Genomic DNA, 22,805 nt, shown 5'->3' on the forward strand with positions numbered 1-22,805 from the left:
TTTCTCTCTTTTACTCTCGGAACCACTAGGTTCCGGTCCATTAAAGGACTAACACTGGAGCATGGGGGTTGTTGTCATTTCCTCATCTTAGGGTCCCAGCTTACATGTGCCAAGTGTTCAGGGAATTCTGCCTTCATTGAGTTGGCTACGGTTTGGGGAAAGCTGGAGAAGTTTGCTTGAGAAAGCATCCAGCTTTCTGACAGAGCCATCCGACTTCGCTTTATTTTCAGATGCATGTGTAATAGTTTCTATTGCCTTTTTCATAGTATTGATAACAATTATTGACTATGGGAAACATGTAGGAAATGATAAAATGCTATCCAGGTGAGATTTTTTTTTTTTAATCTAGAATTAGATGCAAAAAGATTCAAAATCAACCCAATATACTATTGACGGCAAGCTCCCTGTTTCACCCAACTACAAACAATCTGGTGTTTTTGTTTTGCAGTCCCCTGGGCTTCCCTGGTAGCTCAGCTGGTAAAGAATCCGCCTGCCATGCAGGAGCCCCCGGTTCAATTCCTGGGTTGGGAAGATCCCCTGGAGAAGGGATAGGCTACCCACTCCAGTATTTTTGGGCTTCCCTGCTGGCTCAGACAGTGAAGAATCCACCTGCAATGCAGGAGACTTGGGTTCGATCCCTGGGTGGGGAAGATCCCCTGGAGGAGGGCATGGCAGCCCACTCCAGTATTCTTGCCTGGAGAATACCCATGGACAGAGGAGCCTGGCGGGCTATGGTACAGGGGTCGCAAAGAGTTGGACACAACTAAACAACTAAGCAAAACAAAGGACAGCTGTGTGTAAATCACTAATCATTAGGTGGTTGCATTTGCAGAGTGTGAATACATCTTAGGACTAAAAGTGATAAGATGATGCATTTATGCACTTTCATGCAACCCATATGCTACATCCTTCTTAGTAAGCAAATAGAGAAAATAATCAGAAACTGTTATTTACTGGGTGGGTGCATAGCGATTGAAATGAGTACTATTACGTGTTCATTGACTTACTGGTTAAAACTTAGCAATAATTCCAGCAAAACAATAAAATATACAGCATACTGTCACCACAGTAAAACTTTACTAAGAAGTTGCTAATTGTTTCAAAGTTAACGGTTCATATGAGAGATAGAAGCCATTTTCATTCAAGTTTACAACTCTTGTTTCATCTTCAGCAAGAGAGTTCTGAAATTTCAGGGTTGCCAGAGAACCAGAGTATCTTCTGCTATTTTTTGTCATATAAGATGAAGCCTTCTTACCTTGAAACTGAGCATTAAATCCTTTCCGTCGGTGGTTACTGTCGGATGTGAAATGGAGCCGCAACCAATTCTTGCTACTGATGACAGGAGAAGGGAGGTTCATGCCGGTCAGCCTGGAAGAGAGAATGAAAACAGCTCCCTTGTAAACCAGCCTCACAAATGCCCCATCTCAAACCCGCCTTCACAAGTGAGCACCGACCATCTGCATGCTGAGTTACCTAAAACAGACATATTTGTTAGCTTCGTTCCACCTTGAAGCACTGCAGGTAATTTCACCTCTGGCCGCAGACAAACGCCACATTCATCCTTGATGGAATGAAGGCTGTCACAAGTATTGAACATTTTGATTCTTCTTCATTAAGGATGGCTAACTGAGCCGATATTCCTTTGAGCTCTTGTTTCTTCTTATCAGGACCGGGATCATAATGAATTACCAAAGGAATAGAAATACGCAAATGATACAATTCTGCCCTTCAGTGTTTGATCACTTGGCAATTCTGTTTCACCTGAAGCACGCAAACAACTCATAACATCCAGTGTCTCCAGGGTCCATCTGCAGAGTCACAACCTGGGCCCTTCCTTCTGAAGTGGAGAAGAGGGGTGTTTATGAGCTTAGCGACAAGAACTGTCAAAGAGATTCAAAATGCCTCATGTGTGTGTGTGTCAATTAGTATATTAAACAAAATTAAATGTTTCAAAAGTGAGACGGGTTCAATCTCTGGCTAACCTATTTAAAATAGCCAGTCCACTTCCAAGGTGGACTCTGGCTGTCAGAAAAAATGAGTCATTTACTTCCAACTGTTGACAACTTCATATCATTATGGAGTAAATGACGTTTCAGGCAGCGGCATTTTTGGTGGTTAGAAATGACGTGATACGTTCCACTCTGGCCAGAGGCCTGACCACCACTGGAGTGGATGCTTCAGATGGATGGATGAATGTGTGTTGCCTCCACTGGTACTAACTGAGGCAGTATATCCTTGGGTTATCCTTTCTGAACCTCAGTTTTCCAGTCTGTAAACTGGACTTGAAAAGACCTATATCAAAGTTTTTAAAGAGACAACACAGATGCCATGTAAATGTTCCCAAAGCATTTTGATGTTACTTGCATGGAGCTATGCACCATATAGTTACTTGGCATTTCAGCGGCAAATCTATTTTCAAAGTGATGCTTATTCATGCAGATGATATGTCAGGGGTGAACAAACTGTCTTGCAGCTGGAGCCAGCAGGGCACTTTGGGGCTGGAGCGCCCACTGCTGCCCGGTTGAGCTGGAAACGTATTCTATTCCCAGAATTTTGGGCTGGCCATATAGAGCATATCCCTGCTAGCTCTGCTACCTTGAGAAACAGCTGCGTCCAGTGAAATATGCAGGCGAGCTTTTTGATGTCAGGGTACTCTATTTCAACTCTCAGACTTAAAAACGCACAGCATCCATTCAAAGTGAAAAGCCAAACCTTGACTGGAACCAATTGCGACAGTGTTTATGTCGCTATTTGAAATAATCTCCTGTAAGAGGTAATTCACTACTCAGATCTGCCTCTTTGCTAGGATTTGTGTGGTACTGACTAGTGATGCTGGATATGACCCATACCAGGAGGCATTTAATCATTGGAATATTTTGTTTGAAGGCTCCCTCCCTCACTTTTTTTTTTTTTTCCTGGTCAGACTACATGACAAATTCTATTTGAAACAGGTCGCCTACCTCTTTACTTATTAGTGACAATGCTTAGGAGAGAAGTGAACTCTGGATTCAGAAACCCACATCCATCCCACTCACCTACTTCTACTCACTGAAATTTTTATAACTGAAATCCACATTTGTTGTGCTGTTGCTTTAAAAATATTGCTTATCCTTAATTAGATTCTCTTTCAGTGGAATTCTGATCTCAGAAGCTAGGTTGAATCACCCATTAGTTGCATGTCATCATTAACAATACCATAAACAAACCCCTTGTCACCCCCATATCTTACAAATATTTACCCATAGAAATGTCAGTTTTGAGTTAATGGACAAACTTCGACAAGAAAGGGTCAGGCAGAAATATTTTAGGGTTTATGAGTTACAATGCCTTTGTTGCCACTGTTCACCTCTGCCCTTGAAGAACACAAGCTGCCCCCATGTCCCAACCACCTTACTTACAGACACGACATTTAAGTTTCATGTGATTGTTCTGTAAAGAAAATATTACTCATTTTTTTTTTTTTTTGAGCCACTTAACAATGTAACAATCATTCTTAGCTTATGGGCCAGATTTGACCCATGGGCCATAGTTTGTTGATTCCTGCTTTATTATGTATGAGGCAGTTTGTAAAATATGAAGCAGGAAGTTAGTTACATGATATATATCAAACCAGTGTATGCATTCAAAAATGCATAAATTCTGTGCAGATTTCTTTTATGCAGAATCAAAGGTGAGGATTTAGTAACAATTATATCATTTGTTCTCTGTGGTTGGAGCCAAATCATGCAAGTGAATCATACTCCAGGGTGAATTAACGTGCATGAATTTCTTGACTCAGCCGTGTGAATTCGACAAATACTCACATCCTCTTTATGGGAAGGGGACTGTAGGGGCAGGTGGTGGTTCCATACAAGACCTATCCTTGAAATTGTACCTTCCCAAGGGCAGGGGCTCAGCTTAGAGCTTCCATTTAACACAAAGATCAGAGTACAAAGTCAGTCATTCCTTCATTACAAGCTAATTTAAAGAAAGTTGATTAATATGCAAGCCAGCAGATGATGCTGTAGATTTACTAAGGTCCCAGACGATCAGAGTTCTAGAAGAATTGAAACTGAATACCTTTTTGGTCATAGCTCCCAAGTGCATGTTAACCTCCACAACCTGGGACTGTCACCTCACATGGGAAAGGGGCACCCCGATGATGTGATGGTGTCACAGGTTACCCCGGGCGATGCGGTGGCCCAATGTCATCAGAAAGATCTGTAAATGTGGAAGATGGGGACAGCATGAGTGAGTCAGAGAGAGCTGCGTCTGCGAAACTGTGTCAGAGCCAGGCATGTGAGAATGCCACGGGTGGTGACTGATAAGGAAAGGGCCCTGGACCCTAGGAGGGTGACCCCCTAGAGGGTGGAAAAGGCGAGCAAGTGCATCCTCCCTGAGAGCCTCCAGGAGGGACACAGGCCTTGACACTTCGATTTCACTCCAGCAAAAGCTGGGTAAGACCTGTAACCTGCAGAACCATAAGGTTTGTCTTGGTTTCAGGCATCAAGTCTGCGTTCATTTGTTACGGTGGTAATGGAAAAGCACTACAACCTTTTAACGTGTGTGCCCTACTTTCCAGTCTGAAGCATTCCTTAAAGAAAGGCTATGGGGGGGGACGTGTTTTCCCTCTATGCCTGTTAATAACCTTCAAGAACCAGTGCTGCTTAAACCCTGCCCATAATTATCAGTGACTGTACATCTGTCTTTGTTGCGGTGAGATCTCCTGCAAATCCCCTGCAATTCTTAGCTGTATTTCTGTTAAATCTGTTGGAATTGGTTTTCTAACAAATCAATAGTTTGGGAAGTGAGACGTAAATTATGGGGTGATAGCGGACTTGATGTGGTTAGTACAAGATACAAGAGATCCACTTTACAGAGAAAAGAGGAAATGATTGCATTAAAAGGTCTTTACCTATTAGCTTACAATATACTAACAGCTTTATTTCAAACCTATAGACACAAAGGACCTGGTAAAATCAAGTGGATCAAAGATATTTGGACTTATAAAGGACGACGATGAGGGGGCAAAGAACACCGCAATGCAATCAGCCAGGGAATGGTGTTTCTGCAGGAATTGGTGTTCCATTTCTGCAGCATCCCAAACCAGGACAGAAACCTCATGAAGCCCAACAGTGAGGACATTGAGTGGTCCCTACAGATACGGCTAAAGGAATCGGTAGTTCTAAAAATTTTATTCAAGAAGGCCAAATTAAGCAATTTAATCCATTGTTAAATTCATTTCTTTCAAGGTTTCGCTTCTGCCAACAGTAAAAATAAATGAACGAAGGGCTCCTGGGATCCTTAAAGTTACGATGACTGTCTTTGAGCCAAAATAGAACTGTCCAGGCTGTTCCATCTTCTCCAAATAGCTTTACCATAAATTCTGGGGTTCTATTTATAATACATCTATCACGTCTCTTTTTCCACTTAACCTCCATCAGCTCCTCTTTCCCCGTTTGCATTGTAAAAGGGTAAGCACACTGTTCTCAAACATCACACCCTGTGTCTGTGACTCATTTGTTTACTTATGTAACTTGAAACTATAGAGTCAACTTGCAAGATAATTTTCTGAAATGCATTTGGAAATGCTAAAGTCTTTTTTCCCAGAGCGCTCTGTGTGAGCACTCCTCTGACGTTAAGCCAGTTTCCTTACACTTTAGAAGATCATCACACAAGTCGCGGGGTGTTCCTTGGTGGTTAAACCTCTTTAATGCCAATGACTCAGAAGCCAGAAAGCATGGATACTATCCACACAGACTGAAAATCACCCAGCCTCCCTAAGGAGCCTAAGGAATTTCATACACCTATTACTTCCAAGAGATGGATTGCTTGTCAAGTTCGGGAAAAAGTCATCTGGAAGCTGTGTTATTTCTGTGCTCCTGTGAATGTTTAACTGACATGATTCAGAGTGTGGTATTTCATTTATCTCTGTTCTGTCAAAGTTAACTAGAGAAATCCGAGCAAATGAAGTGTTCCTGAAATTCCATGTTTCTAATTGGGTGTTATCCACCACGTTACTAGTTAAATCTGCTGTCTTATGAACACACACACACACACACACACACACACACATATTTGTATATGCATTTATATTGAGTTTCTAATGCTGCCACCCTAAGCCTTATTTGGGGCACTGAAGAAAGTAACAATGGAATTAAAATGTAGTCCTTATCTAGGAAGACTAGTAAAAACAATGAAAAAAAGAGCTATGTATTATAAGTGCATTTTTATTTTTGTTGTTCAGTCACTAAGTCATGTCTGACTCTTTGCAACCCCATGGACTGTAGCGTGCCAGGCTTCCCTGTCCTTCACCATCTGCTGGAGTTTACTCAAACTCATGTCCATTGAGTCAGTGATGCCCTTCAATCTGGATGATGCCATCCAGAGGACAATCTCGCCCTCTGTTGCCCCTTTGTCCTCCTGCTCTCAATCTTTCCCAGCATCATTGTTTTTTCCAGTGAGTCGGCTCTTCCCATCAGGTGGCCAAAGGACTGGGGCTTCACTTCAGCATCAGTCCTTCCAATGAATATTCAGGACTGATTTCCTTTAGGATTGACTGGTTTGATCTCTTTGTAGTCCAAGGGACTCTCAAGAGTCCTCTTCAGCACGATGGTTTGAAAGCATCAAAGTTGTGTATGCATACAAATATACATAGACCAGCTACAAATGTGTGTACATATACACATGTAATACTCACATATTTAGATACAGATATTTCAAGATAGTTATTCCAAAGGCTTCTCACATACACATATACTCTCTTGGAAAAGGAACTACAACAACAAAAGAAGAACACCCACCACCTATTAAAAATGGGAAGACTTCTCCACCAAACAGCACTTCCTTTCATCAAATTGATGCTTTCTGTTAGGCTTTTTTTTTCACTCTCATGGCATTCATAGTCCTAAGACAAAGATCTCCTCTCCTAGACAACAATTTCTTTCTCTCTGTCTCTCTTTCAAAGATTCGATTGTGGGAGACCCCCATGGCTACACCCTTCCCTCTTGCTAATTTTATCCACCCTATGATGTTTGCTTGTCTCAGTTCTTCTCAGTTTTCAAAGGTTTTGCAAAAGATACTCCATCCACAAATCTTTCTCTTATTATTTCAGGCACAGTTAACCAGTTCTGCATTCAGAATCCTTTCATACGCGCCCCATAGCCTTCCATGGAAACTGTAAGTGTCCATCTTATGCTTTTGGGGCCGAGCGGATGTCCGCTTCCTGGAATGAACTGTGAGCCCATTGAAGGTGCGGCTGGCACCATGTTAATTTCCCTCATCCTTGCTCTGCTCTGCACACCCCTTTTAACTTTTTTCTATACTTTTGTTTTTGCTCATAGTGTGAGCTCCTGAAACAGCGGCACAATTTAAGACGATAAAAAGTTAAAATCATTAAGAGAAGGCCATTGCTGTCTTCTCATACACTGTCATGTCTCATCATCACTGTGATCTGCCAAGTGTGAACACCAAATAAGCCAGTTCTGGCATCTTCCTCTTGTTCCGTCTGTGACATCCAAGGGGCCCAGAGCAGAGATGCGCACCTCACTGAAGCCAGTGAGAACGTTCATCTGTGTCAAGGGAGCAGGGGGAGGTAGACTATGGACCCTGTTAGAGATGGGGCTGATGAGCCCAGCCCAGACAGGAGGGAGGCAGGAGCAGGTCGTAAACGTGTGCAGGGCTTCAGCAAATCAGGCATCAGGCATTAAGCCAAAGGTCAGGCAGAGAAGAGCCTGTCCTCCAAAGCTTAAGGACTAAATGTCAGGGAATCGCTCAGAATGAAGCCTGGAAAATGGCCCAGACGGACAGCCCTTGCTGTCTGTTGAATAAGACAGTTAAGAGACGGCTCTGACAGCGAATTAGCAGAAGGTCCTGTGGTCCTCTCGTCCACCCCAGTGACCGAGGAAGGAGGCCAGCAGGGGCGGCGGCTGCAGCCTGGGGGTGAGCTCTCCTCTCCTGGCCTAAGGGCGCTTCCTCCCGTTGGAAACCTGCATGATGTCGGGGATCTGATGCGCAGGCGACAGGAGGCCGCGTCTGTACCAAACGTCCCAGCTGCAGAAGGCTAGCCTGGACCTGAGTCAGACACTCGGGCAATTAAACCTCCCGTATGCATGTCTAACCCCCGGCTCCATCCAACATTCCAGCAGGTTCTTTAACACCACCTGCAAAGACAGACATCAGGTGGGCCAACAGGAAATGATGTTCTTTGCCTCCTGGATCACCCAGACTTTCAACACAGCTAGCAGTTGGCTGTAGGGATGGGTGCATGTCCATATGATTTGCTGATTATTAAAAACCACATTATTTAAAGATTCCTATAATAAATGCACATAGGCAATACCCTAAGACTGTGAAGTAAAAAAAAAAAAACCACGACATTGAATTTCTGAATCACTCACCATTTTCTCTTTGATGTTATTTTTAACAATATATATTAAGAGACTACAAAAAATGTTTTTCCTGTTAATCTCAGGGTCAGATGAGTCTTAGCCTTGCCCATTTCAAAGGTCTTAAATGAGTGTACTCTTTTTTTAGGAAACTTTTTCCCTCACTTGACATAGTGATGTTTCCTTATGCAACCAGCTGGGGAGATGCACCCGCTCGCTCCTCGAGGGTACAGGAGGGTTGGAGGTGAGCTGTCCCTAATTGTGGGGGGCCAGGGCACAGCTCTGACACTTGCAATCATTGGAATCTGGGTCACATCGACCAAGGCACAGCTGGGCCACAGTCTGGCTGCTGCAAACCTGCGTACTCTTCACACAGGGACACGCAGCCTCCAGGCTCAGTCTGTGGCTGCTCTTCCCAGCTGGTCTCATCTACACTGTCCCCTTCAGGTCACGAGTGCTGTCACAGCAAGCTCCCTCCCTCCACCCACAGCTCTGCAAGGAGGCCCCGGGCTGCTGGAGCCTCACGAGGCCGACCAGGCTTTCTCCCTCACGGGCAGACCTTGCAATCCTCTAGTCATCACAAATGCAGACTTCGGAGTCACCCCCACCTGCATTCATGCCTCTCCCAGCTGGGTCACCTCTGCACTGACCCTTTTGGACCCACAGAGTCCTGTTTGTGAAGAATCACACACACATACACATGATGCATTGGACATTCCTGGTCACCTCACAAATGTCCTTTCTTGTGGACACCTTCCCATCCTAAAAAGATTCAATTTTTGTTTTAAAACGTGGTTCTACCCTAGCAGCAATGAGACTCAGGGAAAGATGACTTCTTGCTGAGCTTTCCATATATACATGGACATGGAACAATGGACTGGTTCAGAATTTGGAAAGAAGTGTGTCAAGGCTGTGTACTGTCATCCTGCTTACTTAACCTATATGCAGAGTGTGTGTGTGTGTGTGTGTGTGTGTGTGTGTGTGTGTTAGTGGCTCAGTCATGTCTGACTCTTTGTGATCCCTTGGACTGTAGCCCACCAGGCTCCTTTGTCCATGGGATTCTCCAGGCAAGAATACTGGAGTGGGTTGCCATTTCCTGTATATGCAGAGTACATCATGTGACATGCTGGGCTGAATGAAGCACAAGCTGGAATCAAGGAGAAATACCAACAATCTCAGAGAAGCAGATGATAGCACTCTAAAAGCTAAGAGGAACTAAAGAGACTCTTGATGAGGGTTAAATAGGAGAGTGAAAAAGCTGGCTAAAAAGTTAGCATTCGAAAAATGAAGATCACAGCATCTGGTCCCATCAAACAGATGGGGAAAAAGTGGAAGCAGTGATGAATTTTATTTTCTTGTGGTCCAAAATGACTGTGAATGGTGACTGCAGTCATGAAATTAAAAGATGCTTGCTCCTTGGAAGTAAAGTTATGACAAGCCTGGACAGCATACTAGAGAGCAAAGACCTCATTTTGCAGGCAGAGGTTCATATAGTGAAAGCTATAGTTTTTCCAGTAGTCATGTATGGATGTTGAAATCAGGACCACGAAGAAGGCTAAGCACTAAAGAATCAATGTTTACAAACTATAGTGCTGGAGAAGACTCTTGAGAGTCCCTTGGACAGCAAGGAGATCAAACCAATCAATTCTAAAGGAAATCAACCCTGAATATTCACTGGAAGGACTGATGCTGAAACTGAAGCGCCAATATTTTGGCCACCTGATGTGAAGAGCCAACTCATTAGAAAAGACCCTGATGCTGGGAAAGACTGGGGTCAAGAGGAGAAGGGGGTGACAGGGTGAGATGGTTGGATGGTATCACTGACTCACAGGATATGAATTTGAGCAAACTCCAGGAGATAGTGGAGCACAGGGAAACCTGGTATCCTGCAGTCCATGGGGTTGCAAAGAGTCAGACACGAGTTAGTGACTGAACAACAATCTATGCACACAATAAACACTCAACTCTATGCAAGGTATGCATGTGATATATGACACATATTGTGATACTGAGGCATTATATAATATATACACAAGGCATGTATCATCACAAAAATTTTCCAAAAATGTAAACAATTTTCCACTTTAGATTGATGAGGATGATACTGCCTCAGTTTTTCAAATGGATTTATGACCTTCTGTGTGCCAAAGCTGGTGCAACTCACCAGGAATGTGAAGTGGAATATGCCCTGGTTTGTGACTTCACCATGGTTTATGGTCAGTCTGACTGAGGATGTTAGGAGCTAACTTGTGGAGACGTCGTCTTTAGGGGTATAGTTAGATAAAATTGAGGTCACAAGGGTGGCACCACGTCCATACGACTGGTGTCCTTATAAGAAGTGGAGATTAGCACGGAGACACGTGCAGACGGCCATGTGAGCACACATGCAGAAGACGGCCGTGCGCGCGCTGAACACACAGGCCAGGAGCAGACCCCGCCCCACAGCCCTGAGAAGAGAGCAAGCCTGCCATCGCCTTGATCTCAGCCATCCAGCCTCAGAGCTGCCAGACAGCAATAGAGAACCGTCTGCAGTTTGGTCTCTCTTTCAAAATTATTTATTCTATTCACGTCTTATTTTTTCTAGCTTTATTGAGGCATAATTGACCAAGAAATTTTGCATATATGTAGTGTGTGAAGTGAGATGAGTTTATATATGTCATACATGGTGAAATGGTGACCACAATCAAGATAACTGCCATGACCATGACCTCAGGTATCTTGTGTGTGTGTGAGTGTGTGTGTGTGTGTGGTGAGAACATTTCAGATCTACCGTCTTAGCAAATGTAAAATATATAATACAGGATCAAGTGTGTAATACAGTATCAGGCATGCAATCCAGTGATCCAGTGCTGTTCACTAGAGTCACTGCTTTGTACACTGATTTCCAAAAGTACTCATTTAATAAAGGGGGGCTTGTAGCTTTGGCCAGCATCTTCCCGTTTTCCAGTCCTCGTCCCCTGGTAGCCTCTCTGTTTCTGTGTGTGTGTGACTCATTTAGGTTATAAGTGAGGCCATGCATATTCATCTGTGTCTGGCTTATTTTTCTCAGCATGCTGTCCTCTGTTTCAGGACCATCCCTCTCAGTGTCAGAGAGGTGGGCAATGGCGTTTCAGACATCTAGGTTTTCTTGTCTTGCTGTGTGTTTTACTTTGAAGAGAAATTATTTTTCCCATTTTACAAACATGGAACTAAGCCTTACAGATCTAGCCTACAGCACATGACAGGTAAATTCATTTAATTAATACTGAATCTTGAACTTATTGCCTTTTAGATCTTGAAAGCGCACATCAGTGCAAGTCTGCGGGACTATGAGGGCTGCTGGAGGCCGACTCCATCCCAGAGTATACCTCTTTGCCCCTGAGCTGACCTCCCCCTGGCATGTGAATCCTGGCCACTTGCTGGAAATGTGCAGGAGCCCAGGTGAGATGGGCTCTTAGGGAGCCTGGGAGGACCAGCTTCTGGGGAACCTGGAGAGAGCCTCCTACGTGGTCGACCTGCAGATGCCACTCTGCCCTTGATCCAAGTCAGGGCTGCTGGTCTTCACTGCTCCAGCCTGTCGGGTGGTCCTTCTGCAGGTAGGGTTGTTTCACGTCTTCTTTAAGCCACTCAGCTAGCAAAGCATACTGAAGAGTGTGGGCCTGCATCCAGGCTGCTAGCCCGAGTTCCACGAGGGAGCTCCACTGGGCTGTGAACGGCAGGACTTCTTTGTTTTATTGCTTCTGGGGATAAGTATGTGTACATGTGTGTGTGTGCATGTATGTTGTTGTTCAGTCACAAAGTCACATCCCACTCTTTGCAACCCCGTGGACGGCAGCACGCCAGGCTTCCCTGTCCTTCACCATCTCCTGGAGCTTGCTCAAACTCATGTCCATTGAGTCAGTGATGCCATCCAACAACCTCATCCTCTGTTGTCCCCTTCTCCTCCAGCCTTCAATCTTTCCCAGCATCAGGGTCTTTTCCAATGAGTCAGCTCTTCGCATCAGGTGGCCAAAGTATTGGAGCTTCAGCTTCAGCATCAGTCCTTCCAATGAATATTCAGGATTGATTTCCTTTAGTATGGACTGATTTGATCTCTTTGCAGTACAAGGGACTCTCAAGAGCCTTCTCCAGCACCATAGCTGTAAACATCAATTCTTTGGCTCTCAGCCTTCTTTAAGGTCTAACTCTCACATCCTTGTGCGTATATAGAGCATACTATCCAAGAAGAGAGTGCTGAGTGCTTGTTGCTTTTCAAGAATATGTTTGTGTTGATAGATGATAAACAGACCAGGTGGCTTCCTAGGCATTTTGGTCCCTTATGATTTTCCTTATTCATAACTATGGGGTAAAATAGATTAAAAAACAAAGAGTGCTTTTACTTTTCCTCTTGCCATTTTTCTCTGAACTTTTAGTATTTACAGAGATGTTAGTGGAACTTAAACCACTGGGAGGGAATTATTCTAATCAATTTGAATTTTCACCTGTGCTCCTTCTCTGTAAGTCAGTAACAAGGACTATAGTCAAATGCTTCATGGTAACATTTGAAAGCATTTCCCCTGACTACAGACATGAGACTTCAAAGCCCCTATGTAACTCACAATTCAGACCTTGGCAAGGAATATCCCATCAAAGGATGAAGGAAAGATAAGAGGCAGGTAAGTAAAGAAACAGTACTCTCATGGAAAAAAAAAAAAAATTGATCTTTATAACAACTAGAAGTAGTGAAAATTTGTTAAGAAACATTAGTACCAAATTGGATAAAACAAAATCCACTAAATATTATATTTAAAAGCATTCACTGGCACAAAAGAATATTCCAGAGAGATGTAGCTTAAAGTGACATTCTGGGTTATTTTTTCTTCCACAATTAATGAGTAAATAGTAAATTAGGGGAAAAAAGATTAGGGAAATTAGTATTAGACACAACATGCATCTAATATTTTAAATATTTTCCCACAGAGACATGGGTAGGTAGATATTAAAAATGACATGCCCATTTGCATACCATTTAGGAAACCTATCTTTTCTCTTTGAGGGAACCTTGTAACTCTTTCTACATCAATACATATTAATTTGTGAATTTTATGTCCTACCCCATCCAATTAATATGCCATAACATGTTTAACCAGTGCCCTAGTGTAGTTACGTGATGCTACTTGTGATATCTAAATAAATTTAATAATAAACCACATTATAATGAGTAGCATTTACTGCCTTATTGCCTTAGGACCAATTCCTAGAAGTCAAATTTATGGGTCAAAAGTGATGCATATCTTCAAGACGTTTTTAAAAAGCATGTTGAAATTTTTTCTCTTAAAAAAAATATAAGCTTTGAGAAGAAGCTTTTCAAAGCTGCTCCATGAATATATCCGATGATCTATCAGTTCCTTTATTTTATTTTATTTATTTATTTTTTTAGTTCCTTTATTTTAGATCCAGCTCAACTGCCACCTTTTCGCTGAGCCCTGAGCACATGTTTCTCATTGCATTGTTCCGTGTTCTTTCTCATGTCAACACTGTTACCACGTCTGTTCTTGCCATGAGATTAAAAACTACCCGAGGCCATGGAATATGCTTTATAAGTTTGAGTCCCCTCTGTATGCAGTTGCGTCTTTTCCTTGATACAGAGGAAATCTTCAGAAGCATTAAGGGGCTCCTAACACACTTAGAACTGTTTTGAATTTTTTTTTTTTCTGTTATGACTAACTGTGCCTCCCTAAGCCCTTGTCGTCCATGTTTCATAAAATCCTAACTTATGTCCCTATGACTGTGACACCTCCATGGTGTAACTCATTATTTAGTCTCAAAATACTTTTAGGGCCAAATTCACTCTTTTCAGATTGCCTGGAGAGTTTCGTGTTCCCATGGTTCTTCAATTTGGGAAGAGTGTGCATTTCACATATGTCTGTGTAGACATGGGATGGCTAGGGTGTTGAATTCTTAGAATCTTAAAAAATTGTCTCCAAATTGTGAAAACAAGAAAAACAAACACAAGTTGATTGCTAGCTGGTACAGCTTCCCAGGTGGCTCAGGGGTAAAGAATCCACCTGCAACGCAGGAGACACGGGTTCGATCCCTGGGTTGGGAAGATCCCCTGGAGGAGGGCATGGCAGCCCACTCCAGTATTCTTGCCTAGAGAATCCCATGGACAGAGGAGCCTGGTGGGCTACCGTCCATGGGGTCGCAGAGTCAGACATGACTAAGCGAGTGAGCATGTAGCACAGTGTTTAAAACAGAGAAAATGCCTGTTTCCGGGTCAGCCTCTTTCGGTTCTGGAAGTCAGCCATGTTTGTTTGGATCCCTTGACACCTCAGGCCTTTGAATCTGGGTCCAGGCTTCCCCATGTGGCTGCTGGAAGCCTGGTTTCAAACCGTCCCTCCTGTGGGGCTGCATGCCTGGATCTTAGACAAGGAGGAACATGTTGAAATTCACAATGCTTTTCTGCAGTCTCTGCCCAAGCAGCTCAAAAGGGAGAACTTTCATTCAGAGCACTTTCCACACAGCAGAGTCTTTTTGCACAAAGTGAGACAATTTTTACTGGGTGGCTGGAGGAAGCAAGCAGAACCTGGGGGTTCACAGACTTCCCCAAACTCCACAGGTCTGGGCTTTTACACTTCTGCTCATGTGGATGGCTGAACAACAGCGTTGGGGCAGAAACACAGTCCTGCAGGCAGGCAGCGGGGCGGGGGGCCTCAGAGCTGGGTCACCCCTACCTCCTCGTCCGAGGACTCAGCATGGCTGGGGGTGAGCAGAGGGGAGTGGCTGAGGACCCAAGGTGAAGGGCTCCAGCGGCATCCAGCCTGGCCCGCCTGTCCTTTCGGGATGTGCTCTGGGAACCCTTTGCTCTGAGTAAAGGGATTAGAGAATATTCTTGTTGAGAATATTCTTACTTAGCCTCTCCTCACCCTTGTCTGCCAATTTTTGAAGCTGCCACCACCCTGATCTGACCCAGATATGAATAGGATAAAAATAGCCAATTTAAATTAAAAGACAATTGCTCGTTGGAAGAAAAGCTATGACAAACCTAGACAGTGTATTGAAAAGCAGAGACATTACTCTGCCAACAAAGGTCCATCTAGTCAAAGCTATGGTTTTTCCAGTAGTCATGTATGGATGTGAGAGTTGGACTACAAAGAAAGCTGAGCGCCGAAGAATTGATGCTTTTGAACTGCGGTGTTGGAGAAGACTCTTGAAGAGTCCCTTGGACTGCAAGGAGATCCAACCAGTCCATCCTAAAGGAAATCAACCCTGAATATTCATTGGAAAGATTGATGTTGAAACTGGAGCTCCAATACTTTCTGGCCACCTGATGTGAAGATCCAACTCATTGAAAAAGACCCTGATGCAGGGAAAGATTGAAGGTGAGAGAAGGGGACGACAGAGGACGAGATGGTTGGGTTGGACATGAGTTTCAGCAAACTCCGGGAGATGGTGAAGGGCAGGGAAGCCTGTCCTGCTGCAGTCCATAGGGTCACAAAGAGTCAGACATGACTGAACAACTAAACAACAACAAGAAGGGAGGAGGTGACTCAACAGGCTGTGTAAAATCCTCTGGTGCAGGGCAATTACAGCATTCAGCCAGGGCTGGACTGGTGACATTCTGCCCCCCAGTTTCATGGACCTGAGGAGGGGAGTGGGGTACAGACTCCTGCCCCCCTCTCAGTCGAGGCAGCGGGCATCAGATGCTCCTATGTGAGTCCTCTCGTCCTACATGGGTGTTGCCTTTTCCACTTGCATCCTCAGAAGGGAGAATATACAAACCATAACCCATTCAACAATGATGGTGGACGCTTGGTCCCTCAGGTCTGTGACAGCCATCATGGTGTCCTGCATGACAGACACGTGTGTGCTGGAGGCACCTTCTGGCAACTCTGCAAGTCCTCCTCTGTGTCACGTCCTATCTGACGTGTCACTGGAGCGTGCAACTGGCCTCAGCCTCAGGTTCTCATCTGTAACTTGGGGATATGGGCACTTGCCTTACATACTTTTAGCAAAGATAAAATAAGTGCAAGTTAAGTACTTTTTGCAGCTATATTAGATTTTTGACTTATCATTTCTTTACCAGATTACAGCAGCAACATCTTAAATGATCTCTAACTCTCTAAAATTGGTGATGATGATAATAATGGAAAATAATAGTTAACTCAAAATAAGTATTATTCAACTGTCAGCCCCTTTCATATGCTTTCTCAGAACGTAGTCATTAGATCTGCTCCATACACTGGTTATTATTTTAATTTTACATATAAAAATGGGGATCTGTGAAGTTCAGGAATTTGTTACAAAGCTAGCAAGAGCCTGTGAATGAACCCACACCCATTTTCTCTTAACTCTTTACCATGGAGTTGCTTCTCTACCCAAACTATCTTTTTAACTCCACACTTCTGCTGTTTTCCCAAAGTTAGCTGCAGTCCTGACACTTTCTGCCCAACAACGTTCACTGTCCATTTCCTGAGAGTGGATTTACCCTGCTTAGACTGTCACCTAAGATCTTACAATCTTACTTTTCTGCTTCTTATTCATCAAGAGTTGGCTCAAAGACCACTTTCTCTCTCATTTCTTGAGGAATCCCTCAACCAGAATGGAATTGCTCTGCGTCCCCACAGTGTCTGTATTTTAGGAGCATGCATAGCACCTTAGGTCTTACAGCATCACTAGTTGTTGGGTGTCTGTCGTCTCCCCAGGAGGCAAATGTGAACTTGTGAAGGCAGGTGCTGTGTGACACACACACACACTCTCACACACACACACTCTCTCACACACACACTTACACACACACTCTCACACACACACACTCACACACACACACTCGCACACACACACACTTACACACACTCTCTCTCACACACACACTCACACACATGCACACACACTCACACTCACACACACACTCACACACATGCACACACACACACACACTCTCTCTCTCTCACACATGCACACTCACACACACATGCACACACACACTTGCACACACACACACACACATGCATACACACACTCACACTCACACACACTCTCACACACACGCACGCACACACACACTCTCTCACACACATGCACACACACACACATACACACACACTGCCTATGCCAGTGCTTTGTTGCACTGCCCACTCATGGGGCACTGGGGAGGCCGAGTAAACAAACAGATGAATGTCACAGACTTGAATCCGTATTAATCTTTCATTTCCTTCTTTAGTTGTCAGAATGCTATTTTTTTTTTCTTTCTGCTTTTGGCTCATTAATCTTCTTCAACTCGGAACTTATTTCAGATTTTCACCACCCTTTTTGAACTATGGAACACATAACTGAGACTATTGAAAAAGTCAGTGTGACTGGTGCTCAGGTTGAAAAGAATAACATCTTGATTTCTGTTGATTAGACTTAAACTTTGTTGAAGAGATTCATGCATACTATTCTAATCAGTACAATAAGGGTGATACAGGGTCAATGTGTAAAGCAGAATTCATTAATTTACACAAAACTTAAGTCCAAAAAGGGGGTTTTGAAAGGTTTAGATAACACTTTGCAAAACAAGTTAAAACAAAGATGCTTGTTAAACACTGGAAGACCTACAGCCAGGATAAGACTTAAAGGGAATGTAAGACATGGTGAGCCAGGATGGAGGCTGCGGCAGACTGTGACCCAGGTTTGGTTCCGGACCTTTCAGCATCCAGAACAGAGCGGGAGTCAGGGTGGGTGGTGCATACTGGCTGAAAGCCAACCACGTGTTGGGGGCTAAAAAGCATGCCGCAGACCCATGACTGCCATGGAAAGGACCCTGCTTGAGGTCATGAGTAGTATCACCAATGGCATCCTGCCAAGGAAAGCGAGGAGGACTTTTAAAAGAAGGCATCTTAGAATGTTTCCTTGTGTAGACACATGTGCCTAATGTCAAGGTTTGGTAACAGTCAAGAGGGATTCAGTGGTGGCGGGGGGACCACGATGTCACTGAAATAGTTTCTGTGGTTCAATTACCACATGACTTGCATTGCAAATTCATTCTATGTCCTTACTCTACTGTGGGGTTGGTGGCATCCCGCCAGGGGCAGAGCTGACCCCCGCTCTGTCCTGGCGCCTCTTGCCTGTCCTGTGATCACCCTCCCAGAGAGTCCATTAGGTCTGCGGCTTCCGATGCTGCCTGCGGGCGGACGATGCTGGTGCTCCCGGCTGCCAGCTGGACCGCTCTCCTGGGGCCCTGGCCCACATGACCTCCTCCCCACCTGCTCCAGCAGCCTTCTCAGAGCAGACCCGCCTACCTGCCCTGCAGGTCTTTCCATGCAAATCCCCTCCTTTCCTGCTCCTCTTCCTTTCTCCTCATCCTCTGTCCATCAGCACAACCACGATTCCGTGTTCATAGCCCATCCGGGTCTGACCGCTTCTCAGCAGCTCAGAGGCACCCAGCGCTCATCTGGATCCATGGCCTCCTGTGATGGCTTCTATCACTTCCCCCTGTATTCTTTTCTCATCACAGCATCCAGACCATTCAAACACAAATTAGACCGTATTCCAGCTTTGAACAAAACTCACTGGGATTACAGCTAGAATCTAAAGGTTTTCTGTGGGGACCCACACCTTCCTACCCCTGTTCTCCCTGGAACCCACCCCCGCCACATCCCATCACAGGCTTAGCTCTGGAGACGCTGTTTTCTTGCCCTCTTGAACACACCAGGACCTCTGAACCTGCTCTGCTCTCTGCCTAGAATTCCAGACCAAAGCGGCCTTTCTTTCCTTCTCTGGGACTTTGGTCAAATCTCATGACATTGTAGTATCAATATCCTATCATGTTTCATCTCCTCTTCCTCATTTCCTCCAAGGAGCTTAGCAGGACTGATTTTAGATAGGTGGATGGGCAGATAGATAGACAGTAGGTAAAGATATTGGCCATTTAGGTTGCATATATTTATGTCTATGTACACATTCATACACACATGTGTTTATGTGTGTGTATATATATATATATATATATATGCATGTATACACACATGTTTGCACCTATACACATATACATATTTGTATACATGTGTGTGCATTGCTTATTTTTTAAAATCGGTCTTCCTTTATAAAATATGAGCTCCTTGAAGGTAGGGATTCTGTGATTTCTGATTGGCACATAGTAGGTGCTTAATTCTCATTTGCTGAAGGGTTGAAGAAGCTTACTCAGCAGTGTCTCCCAGGGGATGGTCACTTGCAAGACACGTTCAAGGACACTTTTCCACAGCCCTCTGTGTCTGAGAGACCATGCCAGTCCTTCCGCGGACCTTCAGCTGAGTGAGCCTTCCTCCAGGAGCCTTGCTCTTCTAAATGAAGGTGGACGTGGGATGCGCTGAGCACCATGAAATCCTCTATAAAGAAAGGTTTCATCTCTGAGCCACACATGACAGGAGACAGCTGCCTTGAGGAGTGATTCTCAGAATGAGATTCCTCAGCGCTCTCACCCCACCAGCAACATCACCTCCCCCAGGGAGCCTCCCACCACAGTGAGCCCTCAAGGTGACTCCAGGGGGCACTGAAGTTTGAGAGTTGCTGGCCTGATGCATTTTATTGAGAAAGACTTTGAGACTCAATCTGTGACCAGTGGGAAAGGGGTCAGGATCCACTCGAAACGTGGGCAGAGGGCGCTGGAGGGGGCAGGTGGCCTGTCTGCCCAGCAGATTTTCACAAACCATATGCTTTTCTACTCTGACATTTGCTGTCATGCCCTGGTTTGATTTTCAGCAGGTTAATATTTAAATAGGTATCTTTCTCTTCGTTGTTGCTGTTCAGTTGTTAAGTCATGTCTGACTCTTTCTGACCCCATGGACTGCAGCATGCCAGGCTTCCCCGTCCTTTACTACCAGCTGGAGTTTTCTCAGACTCAAGTCCATTGAGTCGGTGATGCATTCCAACCATCTCATCTTCTATCATCCCCTTTTCCCTTTGCCCTCAATCTTCCCCAGCATCAGGGTCTTTTCCAATGAGTTGGCTCTCTGCATCAGGTGGTCAAAGTATTCTCTTCCTCAGTCAGTTCAGAGGCTCAGTCATGTCCGGCTCTTTGCGACCCCATGAACTGCAGCACGCCAGGCCTCCCTGTCCATCACCAACTCCCGGAGTCCACCCAAACCCATGTCCATTGAGTCACTGATGCCATCCAACTGTCTCATCCTCTGTCATCCCCTTCTCCTCCTGCCCTCAATCTCTCTCAGCATCAGGGTCTTTTCCAATGAGTCGGCTCTCTGCATCGGGTGGCCAAAGTATTCTCTTGGTACCTCTTTGTATTTGTGGGGCGTGTACAGAGGCCACTTGCCTGAACTCACTTTGTAAAGAGGTAGGGGCAGAGAGAGACACAGTGAGCACAGCGCCTGGATTATATGGTTCCACTTGCACACCCTTACTGGGCCCTCCACCATGCAGCTCTGCCTGTGGCCCTCTGTTCTCCCAGCCCCCATTACCACCCAAACCAGCCAGCCGCACTGGGGACGGCCGCCCTCTCCCAGACCCCGCTTCCCGAGGGCATGGGGGGCAGGGGAGATGCCGCACCCTGACTGCCCCAGCCGGAGCCCCATCCTCCTGCCGTCCTCGCCCCGGCTGCCTCTGGACGGTGGCCCGGATCTCAGTTCCCCAGCAGCCCCTCCCTTTTTTCGGGACGTGTGAAAACGGGGTTAAGCTTGTGCTCCAGCGTCACAGAGCTTGTTTTACACCCCGAGCACCTTTCTCGTGACCGCCCCGCATGTTTCTGATTTCTCACTGAATCCACAGTTGAGAAAACACGTGGCTTGTGGACGTTTGTAGGAAAAGTGGGGCAGGGCTTCCCTGATTAGGGAGACTCCTAAAAAGGCTGCTTCTAGGGGTTGGTGAGTCTCGGTTTTATGCTCTTCCATTCACAGCACTTTTTCTGGGCACCAGAATGATTGTAGGATCAATACATTTATAACAAATTGCCCTTCTTTTTCCTCTCCAAATGTAACTAGGTTTAAAGCTCTTTAAACCTAGTTTTCAGAGAAATAAAATATTTTCATTACATTTTTGTAAAGTGTATGAGAGGGTTCATGAACCAGAGCTGACATTATACTTCCTAACATGTAATGAAAATAAGAGTGAAATCTATCTGCTCAGGCTTTTAGGGAACATGACTTCAGATTTCCTATTGATTTTTTAATGTGTTCATTATTTTAAAGTATCAGCATGGCTATAAATTGTGATAATCCACCTTAGAGAAGGGGCTTCAGAAAACCTGTAATGGATGAATGCCAATTAGGATCAAAGGGAGAGGTTGTTTAAATTGTCATTTTTATTTTTTTAAGGATTTTATATATCTTAAAATAATCCTTTAATATTATCACTGATTTCATTCCATACTTGATGTAAAATTACCCCACTAAATGAGCCATGCAAATTAGCAGTGAATTATGCTCAGATATCCAAAAGCAATTATGTTGGTGAGTAAGTTGGTATTTTAATAAAATATAGATGATAGCAGGGTTAATATTTTAAGTTATACATATGTCATGATATGACTTGAAATATGGGGAAATGGGCAGAATAAGACGATCTAATACATCCACAGGCAAAAGGCAGAATTGTATTGAAGGTATTTGAAAACTCTCTTCAGCTAAATCTTCATGCTCTTTCCAGAAGGAAGATTAATGGACAGACAATTTAAGTAGTCATATGGTGAGATATATTTAACAGAGAGCTAGAAAAATAGCTCCTCAAGATGTTCTTGAAGATTTTGAGAGTTCGTATTTTCCAGAACTTTAAATACATGAAAACTAAGAAATCTTAATTATGTTTTTCATCCAAAAGAATGTTAACTTCCAAACTCCTCTTTCTGAATGTAAACATGCTGCTGGCATTCACCAACCCCCACTTTACTTTTGCAGAAAACATTTTCTGTATCAGTTTGAATCCTGTTGCCTTACCACTCAGAATTAAATAATTAGGATTGGTCTTATACAAACCCATGCCATCTGGATAAAAGATTAAATGCACAAATCAAATATCAAAGGTTCAAAGTAAATAGCATCTTTTATCTCCCTATGTAAATATACCAGGATTAATCAAATCAGCATCGTCTAGTCCTTTCTTACTCAGAAAACACTACAGATGAGGCTAAATGATTAGTCTCTATTCCTCAAATGAGGAGACCGAAATAACAGTTGTTCATCAGAATGAAATTTCGGAAGCTCCGCAAACAACTGAGAGGTTTCCTGGCCCTTAATTGCCTCCCTTTAAGTATACATTTTAAACTGCTGACTCACGAGGAAAAGTGGATCTTACCACCTTAATGCTTCAAAATTACCTCCCAAAGCGAGTACCAGAAACCATTCCATGAAGCCAATTTTGGTGGTGAGATTGAATTGTACGAGGAATGAACACTCACAAACGACTATCATCAAATGCACAGATGCTAAAATGTATCCAACAGGTCGCTAAAACTGCCACCAAACTGGACCTGCTTCCGCTCCTGAAGCTTAT

General features: G+C 44.2%; 1 protein-coding gene across 1 annotated transcript in view; it reads right to left on the reverse strand.

Moving 5' to 3' along the window:
* Positions 1-22,805, reverse strand: part of CSMD1 (CUB and Sushi multiple domains 1) — a 2,005,298-nt gene that overhangs the window by 727,389 nt on the left and 1,255,104 nt on the right. Inside the window, exon 6 of the mRNA XM_043454305.1 lies at positions 1,256-1,368. Within this exon, the coding sequence (XP_043310240.1) occupies positions 1,256-1,368 (113 nt within the window). The remainder of the gene's footprint in view (positions 1-1,255; positions 1,369-22,805) is intronic.

Source organism: Cervus canadensis, chromosome 31 (genome assembly GCF_019320065.1).
Source record: "Cervus canadensis isolate Bull #8, Minnesota chromosome 31, ASM1932006v1, whole genome shotgun sequence".
Lineage (NCBI taxonomy): Eukaryota > Metazoa > Chordata > Mammalia > Artiodactyla > Cervidae > Cervus > Cervus canadensis.